The sequence below is a fragment of the Oncorhynchus keta genome, chromosome 5, assembly GCF_023373465.1.
Source record: "Oncorhynchus keta strain PuntledgeMale-10-30-2019 chromosome 5, Oket_V2, whole genome shotgun sequence".
In the NCBI taxonomy this organism is placed as follows: Eukaryota; Metazoa; Chordata; class Actinopteri; order Salmoniformes; family Salmonidae; genus Oncorhynchus; species Oncorhynchus keta.
In genome coordinates, this window is record NC_068425.1 from 38,311,530 (window position 1) to 38,329,113 (window position 17,584).

The window sequence follows — 17,584 nt, forward strand, 5'->3', positions numbered from 1 at the left end:
CTCCACCTCTCTTCCCCTCCTCCCTCTACTCCTTCACCTCTGTACTCCTCCTCCCTCTACGCCTCCTCACTCTACTCCTCCTCCCTCTACTCCTCCTCCCTCTACTCCTCCTCCCTCTACTCCTCCTCCCTCTACTCCTCCTCCCTCCACTCCTCCACCTCTCTACTCCTCCTCCCTCCTCTCCTCCCACCTCTCTACTCCTCCTCCCTCCTCTCCTCCACCTCTCTACTCCCTCCTCCCTCCACTCCTCCACCTCTCTACTCCTCCTCCCTCCTCTCCTCCCCCTTTACTCCTCCTCTCTCCACTCCTCCCCCCTGTACTCCTCCACCTCCCCCTCCCTGCCTCCTTCCCTCCCTGTCTGTCTGTCTAGTTGTTTGTCTTCTGGGGTAACAGGTCAACTGTAGTGTTAGGGTTGTAGTCAGAAGTAAACAGCCATCTGGTTGTACCTGTAGGACCTGTCTGTCCTCCTCTTGTTTTCCCTCGACCGTCTCTAACCCCGTCTAACTCTGTCTGAATGTTACCTCTTCCTCTCTAACTCACTGTTCTCTTTTTCAATGTATCCAACTCAGACTTTCTCTTTCAATTCTAATTTCAATTCAAGGTCTTTATTGGCAAGGAGACAGAGTTTAACATTGCCAAAGCAAGTGAAGTAGATAATAAATAAAAGTGAAATTAACAATAAAAAGTATTTTTATTGTCTCTCTCCCCTCCCATCCCCCTCGATCTACCTGTCTCTCTGTCAGGGTGTGTGTGACAGTGAAATTATCAGCCAGGGTGGTTCTGATTCTGTGGTGTGTGAGGGAATGTGTCCACTAATCACAGAGCTCTGCTGACTGTATGACTGACTACACACTGGACAGCAGAGGAGACGTGGGAGCCTGGTGAGTGAGAACAACACACACAACCCCTGCCCAGAGGGCCTGAATCACTCCTTCAAGACTCCCTCTCCTGCCCTACAGGCATGTGTCACCTGGTGGCCCTGGGCAATGCTTAGTTAGTTTACCTGACAGGAATGTCACCTGGCGTGTCACCTGGGCCTGCTGTGGCACGGACTTTTCCTTTTCTCTTTGTTGTATCTGTCTATCCCTCTCATTCTCTCTCTGTCTCTCTCTCTCTCTGTCTCTCTCTGTCTCTCTGTCTCTCTCTGTCTCTGTCTCTCTCTGTCTCTCTCTGTCTCTGTCTTCTCTGTCTCTCTGTCTCTCTGTCTCTCTGTCTCTCTGTCTCTCTCTGTCTCTCTCTCTCTGTCTCTGTCTCTCTCTGTCTCTCTGTCTCTGTCTCTGCCTCTCTGTCTCTCTGTCTCTCTGTCTCTCTGTCCCTCTCTGTCTCTCTGTCTCTCTGTCTCTCTGTCTCTCTCTGTCTCTGTTCTGTCTTTTCTCTCTCTCTGTCTCTCTTCTCTCTCTCTCTCTGTCTCTCTGTCTCTGTCCCTGTCTCTCTTGTCTCTGTCTCTGTCTCTGTTCTGTCTTTTCTCTGTCTGTCTTCTCTGCTCTCTGTCTCTGTCTTTCTCTCTGTCTTCTTCTCTGTCTTTCTTTCTCTCTCTCTGTCTGTCTTGGTTCGTCTGTCGTCTGTCTGTCTGTCTGTCTGTCTGTTCGTCTGTCTGTCTGTCTGTCTGTCTGTCTGTCTGTCTGTCTGTCTGTCTGTCTGTCTGTTCGTCTGTCCTCCGTCCTGTCTGTCTGTCTGTATCCCGCTCCCTCCTCTGTCTGTCTGTCTGTCTGTCTGTCTGTCTGTCTGTCTGTCTGTCTGTCTGTCGTCTGTCTGTCCCCTGTCTCCCTCCTCCCTCCTCCGTCTGTCTGTAATCTCGCCGCCGCTCGCTTCTGTCTGTCTGTCTGTCTGTCTGTCTGTCTGTCTGTCTGTCTGTCTGTCTGTCTGTCTGTCTGTCTGTCTCTGTCTGTCTCTGTCTGTCCCTGTCTGTCTCTGTCGTCTGTCTGTCTGTCTGTCTGTCTGTCTCTGATCCCTTTACAGCATTCTCTTCACCTGTTAACTGTCGTCCGCACGCGTGTTCACACACACTGTGGCTCCCCTTTCAGGGCATGACATTAGAGTAGATGCCCTGATTACCTTATCACACAAACAAAATCTGCCCTCGGGACATGACAAACTGATTTGAATATTAGCTTAGGACCCGGGCGGTGCCGTGACTCGTGGCATTTCAGGTGTGTGTGTTTAATGTATCATCTCTCTCCTCCTCCTCTCCAGGGTGAGAGAGGCAGCCATGACCAGCCTGATGGAGGTGACTCTGTGTTTAATGTATTCATCTCTCTCCTCCTCCTCTCCAGGGTGAGAGAGGCAGCCATGACCAGCCTGATGGAGGTGACTTGTGTGTTTAATGTATTCATCTCTCTCCTCCTCCTCTCCAGGGGTAGAGAGGCAGCCATGACCAGCCTGATGGAGGTGACTCTGTGTGTTTAATGTATTCATCTCTCTCCTCCTCCTCTCCAGGGGTAGAGAGGCAGCCATGACCAGCCTGATGGAGGTGACTGTGTGTTTAATGTATTCATCTCTCCTCCTCCTCTCCAGGGGTAGAGAGGCAGCCATGACCAGCCTGATGGAGGTGACTCTGTGTGTTTAATGTATTCATCTCTCTCCTCCTCCTCTCCAGGGTGAGAGAGGCAGCCATGACCAGCCTGATGGAGGTGACTCTGTGTGTTTAATGTATTCATCTCTCTCCTCCTCCTCTCCAGGGTGAGAGAGGCAGCCATGACCAGCCTGATGGAGGTGACTCTGTGTGTTTAATGTATTCATCTCTCCCTCCTCCTCCTCTCCAGGGGTAGAGAGGCAGCCATGACCAGCCTGATGGAGGTGACTCTGTGTGTTTAATGTATTCATCTTCTCTCCTCCTCTCCAGGGGTAGAGAGGCAGCCATGACCAGCCTGATGGAGGTGACTCTGTGTGTTTAATGTATTCATCTCTCTCCTCCTCCTCTCCAGGGTGAGAGAGGCAGCCATGACCAGCCTGATGGAGGTGACTCTGTGTGTTTAATGTATTCATCTCTCCTCCTCCTCCAGGGTGAGAGGCAGCCATGACCAGCCTGATGGAGGTGACTCTGTGTGTTTAATGTGTATTCATCTTCTCCTCCTCCTCTCCAGGGGTAGAGAGGCAGCCATGACCAGCCTGGATGGAGGTGACTCTGTGTGTTTAATGTATTCATCTCTCTCCTCCTCCTCTCCAGGGTGAGAGAGGCAGCCATGACCAGCCTGATGGAGGTGACTCTGTGTGTGGTGGGCACCGCTCCACAACTACTCTCACCGGGCCTGTGAGTAGCAATGGAATAACTTCCCTCAATCACACTTGTACCATTTTTTAACACCTTTATAGAGCCCTCATAAACCCTTCATAAGGCCCTCATAAACCCTTCATAAGGCCCTCATAAAACCCTTCATAAGGCCCTCATAAACCCTTCATAAGGCCCTCATAAACCCTTCATAAGGCCCTCATAAACCCTTCATAAGGCCCTCTTAAACCCTTCATAAGGCCCTCTTAAACCCTTTATAGAGCCTTCATAAACCCTTTATAGAGCCTTCATAAACCCTTTATAGAGCCTTCATAAACCCTTCATAAGTCCCTCATAAACCCTTCATAAGGCCTTCATAGATGCTTCGTAGATCATTTATAAGCATTCTCTATAGAAGGTGGGAGAAGGTGTTATGACAGATGTAGTAGGTATTAAAGATATTATTGGGGATGATAGCTGTATCTCTCCATTCATTTCATCCCTGAGCTCCTTTTTATATTCTCATCCTTTAATTCCCACTTTATTCATCCCTTTCTCCTCTCCTCCCATTCATCCCTCTCTCCTCCCACTCATCTCTCCTCCTCTCATCCCTCTCTCCTCCTCTCATCCTCTCTCCTCTCTCCTCTTATCTATTGCTCCTCCTCTGCTCCTTCTCTTCTCCTCATCTCATCCCTCTCCTCCTCTCATCTCTCCTCATCTCCTCTCGATCATCCCTCTCCTCATCTCATCCTCTCCTCATCTCATCCCTCTCCTCATCTCATCCCTCTCCTCCTCTCATCTCCTCTCTATCATCCTCCTCCTCTCATCTCTCCTCATCTCCTCTCTCATCCCTCTCATCTCTCCTCCTCCCTCTCATCTCTCCTCCTCCCTCTCCTCCCCTCTCTCCTCTACTCCTCTCATCTCTCCTCATCTCTCTCCTCCTATCATCTCCTCATCTCCTCTCTATCATCCCTCTCCTCCTCTCATCTCTCCTCATCTCCTCTCTCATCCCTCTCCTCTCATCTCTACTCATCTCCTCCTCTACTCCTCTCATCTCTACTCATCTCCTCCTCTATCCTCTACTCCTCTCATCTCTCCTCATCTCCTCTCATCTCTCCTCATCTCATCTCTCCTCCTCTCATCTCCTCATCTCCTCCTCTCATCTCTCCTCCTCCTCCTCAGGGTGAATGGTATGATGTGTAGCTTGGCCCAGCAGTCAGCAGAGAAGATCGACCGCTACAGAGCCATGCTGGATCAGTGTTCGTCAGGCTCCTCCATAGTAACAACCCTGCAGTACCTCACATCCCCCACCGAGAGGAGCTGCTCGCCATCTTCCCTACGTGAGTCTAAACACATTTACATTGCTGTCATTTAGCAGATGCTGTTATCCAAAGTGACTTACATCTGAAGGTAGCTAGATGAGACAACCACATCACAGTCAGTACATTATCACTCAGAGTAGTTATCAGGTAGCTAGATGAGACAACCACATCACAGTCAGTACATTATCCCTCAGCGTAGTTATCAGGTAGCTAGATGAGACAAACACACTATCCCTCAACAGAGTGGTTATCAGGTAGCTAGGTGAGGCAACCACATTATCCCTCTGGGTTCTGGGTAATCTCATACACGACTCTATGGATGGCTCAGGTAATCTCATACAATACTATAGATGTCTCAGGGTAATCTCATACAATACTATGGATGTCTCAGGGTAATCTCATACAGTACTATGGATGTCTCAGGGTAATCTCATACAGTACTATGGATGTCTCAGGTAATCTCATACAGTACTATGGATGTCTCAGGGTAATCTCATGCAGTACTATGGATGTCTCAGGGTAATCTCATACAGTACTATGGATGGCTCTGGGGTAATCTCATACAGTACTATGGATGGCTCAGGGTAATCTCATACAATACTATGGATGGCTCAGGGTAATCTCATACAGTACTATGGATGGCTCAGGGTAATCTCATACAATACTATGGATGTCTCAGGGTAATCTCATACAGTACTATGGATGGCTCAGGGTAATCTCATACAGTACTATGGATGGCTCAGGGTAATCTCATACAGTACTATGGATGGCTCAGGGTAATTCCCATACAGTACTATGGATGGCTCAGGGTAATCTCATACAGTACTATGGATGGCTCAGGTACACAGTGGGCACGTTTCAATGAAAGATTTACAGGTCAGTTATTGAATAGTTATTGATAAAAGCGTCTGCTAAATGGCATATATTATTTATATTATTATTATTGAAGAACTAACTGTACCCCGTGTGTGTCTCTGTGCTCTCAGTGAAGGGGCAGAGGTCTGAACTGGAACGCTCCGTCTCAGGCCTTCCCCACATCACCCAGCTGCTCCGACTGCCCTAATACCAGTACCCACACTGCTGGGGTTGACCGTGTCTGTAGGAGGACTGACTGAGTCTACGGTGCGTGTCTGTAGCTCTGTGTCTATAGCCCTGTGTCTGTAGCCCTGTGTCTGTAGCCCTGTGTCTGTAGCCATGTGTCTGTAGCCATGTGTCTGTAGCCATGTGTCTGTAGCGCTGTGTCTGTAGCTCTGTGTCTGTAGCTCTGTGTCTGTAGCCCTGTAACTTGTGTCTGTAGCCCCGTGTCTGTAGCCCCGTGTCTGTAGCCCGTGTCTGTAGCCCCGTGTCTGTAGCCCTGTAGTTCTGTGTCTGTAGCTTTTGTGTCTGTAGCCTGTAGCCCTGTGTCTATAGCTCTGTGTCTATAGCTCTGTGTCTATAGCTCTGTGTCTATAGCTCTGTGTCTATAGCTCTGTGTCTATAGCTCTGTGTCTGCAGCCCTGTAACTCTGTGTCTGTAGCCCCGTGTCTGTAGCCCTGTAGCTCTGTGTCTATAGCTCTGTGTCTGCAGCTGTGTCTTCAGCTCTGTGTCTATAGCTCTGTGGTCTGCAGCTCTGTGTCTGCAGCTCTGTGTCTGCAGCTCTGTGTCTGTAGCTCTGTGTCTGCAGCTCTGTGTCTGCAGCTCTGTGTCTGTGTTCTCTGTGTCTGTAGCTCTGTGTCTGTAGCTCTGTGTCTGTAGCTCTGTGTCTGTAGCTCTGTGTCTGTAGCTCTGTGTCTGTAGCCCTGTGTCTGTAGCCCTGTGTCTGTAGCAGTGGAGACTCCTCAGAGTGAATTTCATAAAAATGCGAATTGTGAAGTATAAAACAAGTTATCCTTTTCCACATGCCACCAAATAATGGATTAAAACTGTTTTGCAATGAAAGATCTACAGTAGTACCATGAATTAGCCAGTTCTAGTCGCAAAGCGTAAGCTACAGCTAGCTAGAACCGCAGTGCATAACGTGGTGAGTAGTTGACTCAAGAAAAACAATAGTTCAGCAGTTTTAACGAATACATTTAAACAAAAATGTAAACGAACAGCAAGAGTGAGTGAGAGACCAGTGAGCGAGAGAGAGCTACTGTAGCTATATTTCTTCTTCTTTTCTTCACTTACTTAGCTAGCTAATGTAGCTAGCTAGTTTAGCCTACTGAAACACCCTGCACAAACAGAGAGGATGCTATGTTAGCTAGCTGGCTATGACTATCCAACAGAGAGGATCCTATGTTCGCTAGCTGGCTATGGCTATCCAACAGAGAGGGATGCTATGTTAGCTAGCTGGCACATGGCTATCCAACAGAGAGGGATGCTATGTTAGCTAGTTGGCTATGGCTATCCAACACTGGAACTCTTCCAAGTCAAGGTAAGCTTTTGGTTTTATTAATGTTTTGCCACCGGGGCCAGTCTGTAACTGATAAACTGCTTGCTGACTGTACACTGCACGGGTGTAGCGGGTTCACTAAAAGGGTTAGTCCTAGTAGCCATGTTGACTATGACGTGACAACAATGTAGGCTGTGTAAGGTTATGGTCATGATATGAAGGTTTGGCTTGGAAATGTTTTTTCGCCTGGTCACAGACAGCTAATGTGTTGTGCACTGAAGTCCACAAGCGAAGGGAAAAGGTGAGAGGGGAGAGCACGTAGATAGATGTGAGAAGGAATTTATATACACAAAGAGCTGTTTGTATGTGGCTGCTATGAAAGAGAACTGTGTTTGCGTGTGCTCAGGGGTGTGTTCATTGCACCGATTCTGTAGAAAAACCGGGATAAACATACCTGAATTTGTCCAATAGAAACTCTCGTTTGCAACTGTTGGGACTAATGATTACACTCTAGATCAGCTAGATGCAGGAAAGAGTGTGCAAGGCGGTATTGAATATGTTTAGTCTGTCACCTTTATTCCTCAATTCTCTCAACCTGTGTGCACCTGCGTTGTAAACTGTCCTTCATAGGCTAGGTTATAAACTGTCCTTCATAGGCTAGGTTATAAACTGTCCTTCATAGGCTAGGTTATAAACTGTCATTCATAGGCTAGGTTATAAACTGTCCTTCATAGGCTAGGTTATAAACTGTCATTCATAGGCTAGGTTATAAACTGTCCTTCATAGGCTAGGTTATAAACTGTCCTTCATAGGCTAGGTTATAAACTGTCATTCATAGGCTAGGTTATAAACTGTCCTTCATAGGCTAGGTTATAAACTGTCATTCATAGGCTAGGTTATAAACTGTCCTTCATAGGCTAGGTTATAAACTGTCCTTCATAGGCTAGGTTATAAACTGTCCTTCATAGGCTAGGTTATAAACTGTCCTTCATAGGCTAGGTTATAAACTGTCCTTCATAGGCTAGGTTATAAACTGTCCTTCATAGGCTAGGTTATAAACTGTCCTTCATAGGCTAGGTTATAAACTGTCCTTCATAGGCTAGGTTATAAACTGTCATTCATAGGCTAGGTTATAAACTGTCATTCATAGACTAGGTTATAAACTGTCATTCATAGGCTAGGTTATAAACTGTCCTTCATAGGCTAGGTTATAAACTGTCCTTCATAGGCTAGGTTATAAACTGTCCTTCATAGGCTAGGTTATAAACTGTCCTTCATAGGCTAGGTTATAAAACTGTCCTTCATAGGCTAGGTTATAAACTGTCCTTCATAGGCTAGGTTATAAACTGTCATTCATAGGCTAGGTTATAAACTGTCATTCATAGGCTAGGTTATAAACTGTCCTTCATAGGCTAGGTTATAAACTGTCCTTCATAGGCTAGGTTATAAACTGTCCTTCATAGGCTAGGTTATAAACTGTCCTTCATAGGCTAGGTTATAAACTGTCCTTCATAGGCTAGGTTATAAACTGTCCTTCATAGGCTAGGTTATAAACTGTCATTAGGCTAGGTTATAAACTGTCATTCATAGGCTAGGTTATAAACTGTCATTCATAGGCTAGGTTATAAACTGTCATTCATAGGCTAGGTTATATAAACTGTCATTCATAGGCTAGGTTATAAACTGTCATTCATAGGCTAGGTTATAAACTGTCATTCATAGGCTAGGCTATAAACTGTCCTTCATAGGCTAGGTTATAAACTGTCCTTCATAGGCTAGGTTATAAAACTGTCCTTCATAGGCTAGGTTATAAACTGTCCTTCATAGGCTAGGTTATAAACTGTCCTTCATAGGCTAGGTTATAAACTGTCCTTCATAGGCTAGGTTATAAACTGTCCTTCATAGGCTAGGTTATAAACTGTCCTTCATAGGCTAGGTTATAAACTGTCCTTCATAGGCTAGGTTATAAACTGTCATTCATAGGCTAGGTTATAAACTGTCATTCATAGGCTAGGTTATAAACTGTCATTCATAGGCTAGGTTATAAACTGTCATTCATAGGCTAGGTTATAAACTGTCCTTCATAGGCTAGGTTATAAACTGTCCTTCATAGGCTAGGTTATAAACTGTCATTCAGAGGCTAGGTTATAAACTGTCATTCAGAGGCTAGGTTATAAACTGTCCTTCAGAGGCTAGGTTATAAACTGTCCTTCATAGGCTAGGTTATAAACTGTCCTTCATAGGCTAGGTTATAAACTGTCCTTCATAGGCTAGGTTATAAACTGTCCTTCATAGGCTAGGTTATAAACTGTCCTTCATAGGCTAGGTTATAAACTGTCCTTCATAGGCTAGGTTATAAACTGTCCTTCATAGGCTAGGTTATAAACTGTCCTTCATAGGCTAGGTTATAAACTGTCCTTCATAGGCTAGGTTATAAACTGTCCTTCATAGGCTAGGTTATAAACTGTCCTTCATAGGCTAGGTTATAAACTGTCATTCATAGGCTAGGTTATAAACTGTCATTCATAGGCTAGGTTATAAACTGTCATTCATAGGCTAGGTTATAAACTGTCATTCATAGGCTAGGTTATAAACTGTCATTCATAGGCTAGGTTGTATCAACTCATGATGGGTAGGGAACATTCTAGTATCATGTAGTAGCCTAAACCTATCGATGTTACATTGAACTGGGTGAACGGAATATGAATGACAGTCATCCAATATGCTGTAATAGAAATAAATCTTAAACGGCACTGACTGCCACTGGTCTGTAGTTATGTCTGTAGTTATATGCCTGTCGCTATCTGTCTGTAGTTGTGTCTGTAGTTATATGCCTGTGGCCACAGTATATGTCTGTAGTTATATGCCTGTAGCTATCTGTCTGAAGCCACAGTATGTGTCTGTGGTTATCCATCTGTGGCTGCATTGTATGTCTGTAGTTATGTGTCTGTGGCTATCTGTCTGTAGCTAGAGCATGTATCTGTGGTTGTCTGTCTATAGTTAGCTATCTATATCCACAGTCTGTGTCTGTTGTCTGTCTGTGGTTATCTGTCTATATCCACAGTCTGTGTCTGTGGTTATCTGTCTGTAGCGACAGTAGCTGTTTTTGTAGTCATCTGTCTGTGGTTATCTGTCTATAGCCACAGTCTGTGTCTGTCGTTATCTGTCTGTAGCTACAGTATCTCACTGTCTGGCCCAGTACCAGTACCACACACCACTATACTTCACTGTCTGGCCCAGTACCAGTACCACACGCCACTATACCTCACTGTCTGGCCCAGTACCAGTACCACACGCTCCTATACCTCACTGTCTGGCCCAGTACCAGTACCAAACACCACTATACTTCACTGTCTGCCCAGTACCAGTACCACTATATCTCACTGTCTGGCCCAGTACCACACACCACTATACCTCACTGGCTGGCCCAGTACCACACACCACTATACCTCACTGGCTGGGCCCAGTACCACGCCACTATACCTCACTGTCTGGCCCAGTACCAGTACCACACGCCACTATACTCACTGTCTGGCCCAGTACCAGTACCACACACCACTATACTTCACTGTCTGGCCCAGTACCAGTACCACTATATCTCACTGTCTGGCCCAGTACCACACCACTATACCTCACTGGCTGGCCCAGTACCACACGGCACTATACCTCAACGTCTGGCCCAGTACCAGTACCACTATACTGTCTGGCCCAGTACCTGTACCACACCACTATACCTCACTGTCTGGCCCAGTACCAGTACCACACACCACTATACCTCACTGTCTGGCCCAGTACCAGTACCACACAGCACTATACCTCAATGTCTGGCCCAGTACCAGTACCACTATACCTCACTATCTGGCCCAGTACCAGTACCACACGCCACTATATCTCACTGTCTGGCCCAGTACCACACACCACTAGCCCTCACTGTCTGGCCCAGTACCAGTACCACACACTACTTTACCTCACTGTCTGGCCCAGTACCACACGCCACTAGCCCTCACTGTCTGGCCCAGTACGAGTGTACCACACGCCACTATACCTCACTGTCAGCCCCAGTACCAGTACCACACGCCACTATATACTCACTGTCTGGCCCAGTACCACGCCACTATACATCACTGTCTCACCCAGTATCAGTACCACACCACTATACCTCACTGTCTGTACCAGTACCACACGCCACTAGCCCTCACTGTCTGGCCCAGTACCAGTACCCACACCACTAGCCCTCACTGTCTGGCCCAGTACCAGTACCACACGCCACTATACCTCACTGTCTGGCCCAGTACCAACCCCAGTACCCACACACCACAAGCCCTCACTGTCTGGCCCAGTAGCATACACCACTATACCTTACTGTCTGGCCCAGTACCAGTACCACACCACTATACCTCACTGTCTGGCCCAATACCAGTACCACACGCCACTATACCTCACTGTCTGGCCCAGTACCAGTACCACACCACTATACCTCACTGTCTGGCCCAGTACCACACGCCACTAGCCTCACTGTCTGGCCCAGTACCAGTACCACACAGCACTATACCTCACTGTCTGGCCCAGTACCAGTACCACTATACCTCACTGTCTGCCCAGTACCACACACCACTATGCCTCACTGTCTGGCCCAGTACCAGTACCACACACCACTATATCTCACTGTCTGGCCCAGTACCAGTACCCACGCCACTATACCTCACTGTCTGGCCCAGTACCACACGCCACTATACCTCACTGTCTGGCCCAGTACCACAGCACTATACTCTCACTGTCTGACCCAGTACCAGTACCACACGCCACTATATCTCACTGTCTGGCCCAGTACCACACCACTAGCCCTCACTGTCTGGCCCAGTACCAGTACCACACACTACTTGCCTCACTGTCTGACCCCAGTACCAGTACCACACGCCACTAGCCCTCACTGTCTGGGCCCAGTACCAGTACCACACGCCACTAGCCCTCACTGTCTGGCCCAGTACCAGTACCACACGCCACTATACCTTACTGTCAGCCCCAGTACCAGTACCACACGCCACTATATCTCACTGTCTGGCCCAGTACCACACGCCACTATACCTCACTGTCTGACCCAGTACCAGTACCACACCACTATACTCACTGTCTGGCCCAGTACCCACGCCACTAGCCCTCACTGTCTGGCCCAGTACCAGTACCACCACGCCACTAGCCCTCACTGTCTGGCCCTGTACCAGTACCACACACCACTATACTTCACTGTCAGCCCCAGTACCAGTACCACACGCCACTGTACCTCACTGTCTGGCCCCAGTACCAACCCCACTATACCTTACTGTCTGGCCCAGTACCACACACCACTATACCTTACTGTCTGGCCCAGTACCAGTACCACACGCCACTATACCTCACTGTCTGGCCCAGTACCACACCACTATACTCACTGTCTGGCCCAGTACCAGTACCAACCCCAGTACCAGTACCAGTACCAGTACCACACACACCACTAGCCCCCACTGTCTGGCCCAGTACCAGTACCACACCACTAGCCCCCACTGTCTGGCCCAGTACCAGTACCACACACCACTATACTCCTGTGTCCATCGTACATTGACTGTGGTTCCCACACTGCTACAGTCCAAAGACTGCATGTTGTTGCGAATGTGTGAGTCAACGAAAGTCATGATGTTGTCTGTGGAAAAGCACCTTAGTGAAACAGTGGTTGACCACTGGTCTCTCCAGTGTGGGTCTGAAGGCCAGCAGGGGGTCCATCACACTGCTAATATTCACACCACTGAGGACACCAGTACCTCCACTCTCATCTGTTCTATCAGTCTTTGTTTCTCGGGCACCAGGCATCAGCTTGACGCTCCTCTGGCCCACATCCACCTGGTTCCTGTAAACAACAACCTAAAACCCAAAACACAGATGGGAGTTGATCCAGAACAAATGGATCTGTGTTTAGGTGATGTTGGCTGGTCTTTCCTTTCTTTAAGGATGGGAGTTGATCCAGAACAAATGGATCTGTGTTTAGTGATGTTGGCTGGTCTCCCCCTTTCTTTAAGGATGGGAGTTGATCCAGAACGTGGATCTGTGTTTAGTGATGTTGGCTGGTCTTTCCTTTGGAACACTGGTCAGTTTAATAATGGAACACTGGTCCCTTTAGTAATGGAACACTGGTCCCTTTAGTAATGGAACACTGGTCACTTTAATAATGGAACACTGGTCACTTTAATAATGGAACACTGGTCACTTTAATAATGGAACACTGGTCACTTTTAATAATGGAACACTGGTCACTTTAATAATGGAACACTGGTCACTTTAATAATGGAACACTGGTCACTTTAATAATGGAACACTGGTCACTTTTAATAATGGAACACTGGTCACTTTTAATAATGGAACACTGGTCACTTTTAATAATGGAACACTGGTCCCTTTAATAATGGAACACTGGTCCCTTTAATAATGGAACACTGGTCCCTTTAATAATGGAACACTGGTCCCTTTAATAATGGAACACGGTCCTTTAATAATGGAACACTGGTCTCTTTAATAATGGAACACTGGTCACTTTTAATAATGGAACACTGGTCACTTTTAATAATGGAACACTGGTCACTTTTAATAATGGAACACTGGTCACTTTTAATAATGGAACACTGGTCACTTTTAATAATGGAACACTGGTCACTTTAATAATGGAACACTGGTCACTTTAATAATGGAACACGGGTCCCTTTAATAATGGAACACTGGTCTCTTTAATAATGGAACACTGGTCACTTTTAATAATGGAACACTGGTCACTTTTAATAATGGAACACTGGTCACTTTTAATAATGGAACACTGGTCACTTTAGTAATGGAACACTGGTCCCTTTAATAATGGAACACTGGTCCCTTTAATAATGGAACACTGGTCCCTTTAATAATGGAACACTGGTCACTTTAATAATGGAACACGGGTCCCTTTAATAATGGAACACTGGTCTCTTTAATAATGGAACACTGGTCACTTTTAATAATGGAACACTGGTCACTTTTAATAATGGAACACTGGTCACTTTTAATAATGGAACACTGGTCACTTTAGTAATGGAACACTGGTCCCTTTAATAATGGAACACTGGTCCCTTTAATAATGGAACACTGGTCCCTTTAATAATGGAACACTGGTCACTTTTAATAATGGAACACTGGTCACTTTAGTAATGGAACACTGGTCCCTTTAATAATGGAACACTGGTCACTTTAATAATGGAACACTGGTCACTTTAATAATGGAACACTGGTCACTTTAATAATGGAACACGGGTCCCTTTAATAATGGAACACGGGTCACTTTAATAATGGAACACTGGTCACTTTAATCATGTTCACATATCCTGCATTACTCATCTCATATGTATATACTGTATTCTATTCTACTTTATCTTAGTCTATGTCGCTCTGACATTGCTCATCCAAATATTTATATATTCTTAACTCCATTCCTTTACTTTAGGTTGTGTATTGTTAGATATTGCTCCACTGTTGGAGCTAGGAACACAAGCTCCACCTCAATAAGATCTGCTAAATGGTTTTGTATGTGGTATTTCTCTCTTGCTATATCTGGCTGGACTGGAGACACACAGACACTTCTGAGGTAGCCAGAACTGTGTCCCTGGGCTGATCAGAGTTGGTTGTCACACACAACAGTCCAAAGTGATGAAGCATCCTGTTGATCCTGAAACTTTCTCATCGTCCTCGTCTCCTTTACCGCCTTTTCACATTCGTGTTGCGATATTGTCAGCTCGGGGGTTTGAACTTGCAACCTTCCGGTTACTAGTCCAACACTCTAACCACTAGACTACCCTGCCGTGATGACATGCTGGTCTTTCAGGGGGGTATGAGAGGAGAAGAGAGTTGGACTAAGCAGTGGGAGAGGGGGAGGGGAGTCTCACAGGAGATGGTTTATGAAATATCTCAACACGAATGTGAAAAGGCGGTAAAGGAGACGAGGACGATGAGAAAGTTTCCAGGATCCAACAGGATGCTTCATCACTTTGGACTGTTGTGTGTGACAACCAACTCCTGATCAGCCCAGGGACACAGTTCTGGCTACCTCAGAAGTGTCTGTGTGTCTCCAGTCCAGCCAGATTATAGCAAGAGGCAGAGAAATACCACATGCAAAACCATTTAGCAGATCTATCGTTCTGCCCCTGAACAGGCAGTTAACACACTGTTCCTAGGCCATCATTGAAAATAAGAATTTGTTCTTAACTGACTTGCCAAAGTTAAATAAAGGTCAAATCAAATTTAAAAAACTACAGACATTGCCAAAGTATAGAAGACGGAAGTCCTCTCTCTCCTCAGCCCCAGTCAGCTAGGAGAAAGACAACCCTCTGGGGGAACTAATGTCCCTGGTCTCTCCCCTCAGCCCCCAGTCAGCTAGAGAAAGACAACCCCTCTGGGGGAACTAATGTCCCTGGTCTCTCTCCTCAGCCCCAGTCAGCTAGAGAAAGACAACCCCTCTGGGGGACTAATGTCCTGGTCTCTCTCCTCAGCCCCAGTCAGCTAGGAGAAAGACAACCCCTCTAGGGGAACTAATGTCCCTGGTCTCTCTCCTCAGCCCAGTCAGCTAGGGGAAAGACAACCCCTCTGGGGGACTAATGTCCCTGGTCTCTCTCCCTCAGCCCCAGTCAGCTAGGGAAAGACAACCCCTCTGGGGGACTAATGTCCCTGGTCTCTCTCCTCAGCCCCAGTCAGCTAGGGGAAAGACAACCCCTCTGGGGGACTAATGTCCTGGTCTCTCCCCTCAGCCCCAGTCAGCTAGGGGAAAGACAACCCCTCTGGGGGAACCAATGTCCCTGGTCTCTCTCCCTCAGCCCTGAGTCAGCAGGGGAAAGACAACCCTCTGGGGGACTAATGTCCCTGGTCTCTCTCCCTCAGCCCCAGTCAGCTAGGGGAAAGACAACCCTCTGGGGGGGGCCATGTCCCTGGTCTCTCTCCCTCAGCCCCAGTCAGCTAGGGAAAGACAACTCCCTCTGGGGGACAATGTCCCTGGTCTCTCTCCCTCTCAGCCCCAGTCAGCTAGAGAAAGACAACCCTCTGGAGGGGGACTAATGTCCCTGGTCTCTCTCCTCAGCCCCAGTCAGTTAGGGGAGACAACCCTCTGGGGGCTAATGGGAAGACAGAAGTCCTCTCCCTCCAGCGGGTGTTGATGCTGTGTTGTTGCTATGGGAACGATGAGCCAGTTGTCACCAGCCTTCAGTGTGTCACCAGTTTCAACCTGTCATCACTATGGGAAGGAAGTGATGCCAGGACATCAGAGTGTGCGTCCCAAAATAGAACCCTCTCCCTATGGGCCCTGGTCAAAAGTAGTGCACTATGTAGGAAATAGTGTCATTTGTTACGCAGACAGAGAGATGAGCTGTTTTGACTTAATGTTGCTCAATGAGGCTTCTCACACGGTCCAGACTTACACCATGTTAAACGCAGTGGTAATATCCTGTTCTATACTTTACTGTTCTGGTCTGGATCTCAGAGTTTCTACTGATCTGTTACAGTCCTCTGGCTCTGATGTTAACTTCAACATGATGTCTATCTATCAGTCCTCTGTCTGATGTTAACCACACTGATGTCTATCCCCTTCCCTTCCCCTCCCTCCTCCTCCTCTCCCTCCCCCTCCCTCCCTCCCCTCCTCCCCTCTCCCTCCTCCCCTCCCTCCCCTCTCTCCTTGTCTCTCCGTCTCTATATCCCTCTCCCTCCCTCCTCCCTCCTTGTCTCCCTCCCTCCTTGTCTCCTCCCTCCTTGTCTCCCTCCCTCCTTGTCTCCCTCCCTCCCTCCCTCCCTCCCTCCCTCCCTCCCTCCCTCCTCCCTCCCTCCCTCCCTCCCTCCCTCCCTCTCTCCTTGTCCTCTCCTTGTCTCTCCGTCTCTATATCCCTCCTCCCTGTCTCCTCCCTCCTTGTCTCCCTCCCGCCTTGTCCCTCCTTGTCTCCCTCCCGCCCCTCCCTCCTCCTTGTCTCCCTCCCGCCCCTCCCTCCTCCTTGTCTCCCTCCCTGTCTCTCCCTCCTTGTCTCTCCCCTCTATATCCCTCCTTGTCTCCTCCCGCCCTCCTTGTCCTGCCCTCCCGCCCTCCCTCCTCCTTGTCTCCCTCCTTGTCTCCCTCCCTCCTTGTCCCGCCTCCCTCCCTCCTTGTCTCCCCCTCCCGCCCCTCCCTCCCTCCTATCCCTCCTTGTCTCTCCCTCTCTCCCCTCTCTATATCCCTCCTTGTCTCCCTCCCTCCCGCCCTCCTTGTCTCCCTCCTTGTCTCCTCTCTCTCTCTCCTTGTCTCTCCTCTCTATATCCCTCCTTCCTCCCTCCCTCCCCCCCTCCTTGTCTCTCCTCTATATCCCTCCCGCCCCTCCCTCCCTCCTCTCTCCTTGTCTCTCCGTCTCTATATCCCTCTCTCTCCCTCTCCTCCCTCCCTCCTTGTCTCCCTCCCCATCTCTCCCCTCTCTATCCCTCCCCTCTCTCTCTCTCTCCCTCCTCCCTCCTCCGCCTCCAGGTGCTCCTCCCAGTCTCTGTTCCGACCACCTGATGCTGATTCAGGATGCAGCAGCACTGGGACAGTTTAGTGAGGCACTGCTGCATGTCTTCAGAGACAACCTGAGAAATGACAGGTACACACACACACACCTTTGTATCCATGCTTTCACACACTCTTTTCTCTCTTTCAGTTTTACAGTC

General features: G+C 47.9%; 1 protein-coding gene and 1 long non-coding RNA gene across 7 annotated transcripts in view; both read left to right on the forward strand.

Annotated features, from left to right (window-relative positions):
- tbcd (tubulin folding cofactor D) overlaps positions 1 to 17,584 on the forward strand; it is a 227,884-nt gene that overhangs the window by 197,013 nt on the left and 13,287 nt on the right. The window contains 12 exon segments of the mRNA XM_052520050.1: positions 823 to 881; positions 3,167 to 3,250; positions 4,391 to 4,449; positions 4,452 to 4,548; positions 5,517 to 5,527; positions 5,530 to 5,556; positions 5,559 to 5,600; positions 5,603 to 5,662; positions 6,011 to 6,028; positions 6,123 to 6,228; positions 6,321 to 6,352; positions 17,403 to 17,517. Of these exon segments, the coding sequence (XP_052376010.1) occupies positions 823 to 881; positions 3,167 to 3,250; positions 4,391 to 4,449; positions 4,452 to 4,548; positions 5,517 to 5,527; positions 5,530 to 5,556; positions 5,559 to 5,600; positions 5,603 to 5,662; positions 6,011 to 6,028; positions 6,123 to 6,228; positions 6,321 to 6,352; positions 17,403 to 17,517 (710 nt within the window).
- On the forward strand, positions 7,205 to 9,482 carry LOC127930311 (uncharacterized). Of its 6 annotated transcripts, XR_008137857.1 has the most exons (6): positions 7,205 to 7,518; positions 7,623 to 7,726; positions 7,987 to 8,064; positions 8,222 to 8,273; positions 8,976 to 9,053; positions 9,106 to 9,482. It is a non-coding gene; the product is annotated as an uncharacterized LOC127930311 (long non-coding RNA). The 6 variants fall into 6 exon arrangements; XR_008137859.1 differs by having other exon boundaries at positions 7,205 to 7,648; positions 9,132 to 9,482; XR_008137860.1 differs by having other exon boundaries at positions 7,205 to 7,648; positions 9,158 to 9,482.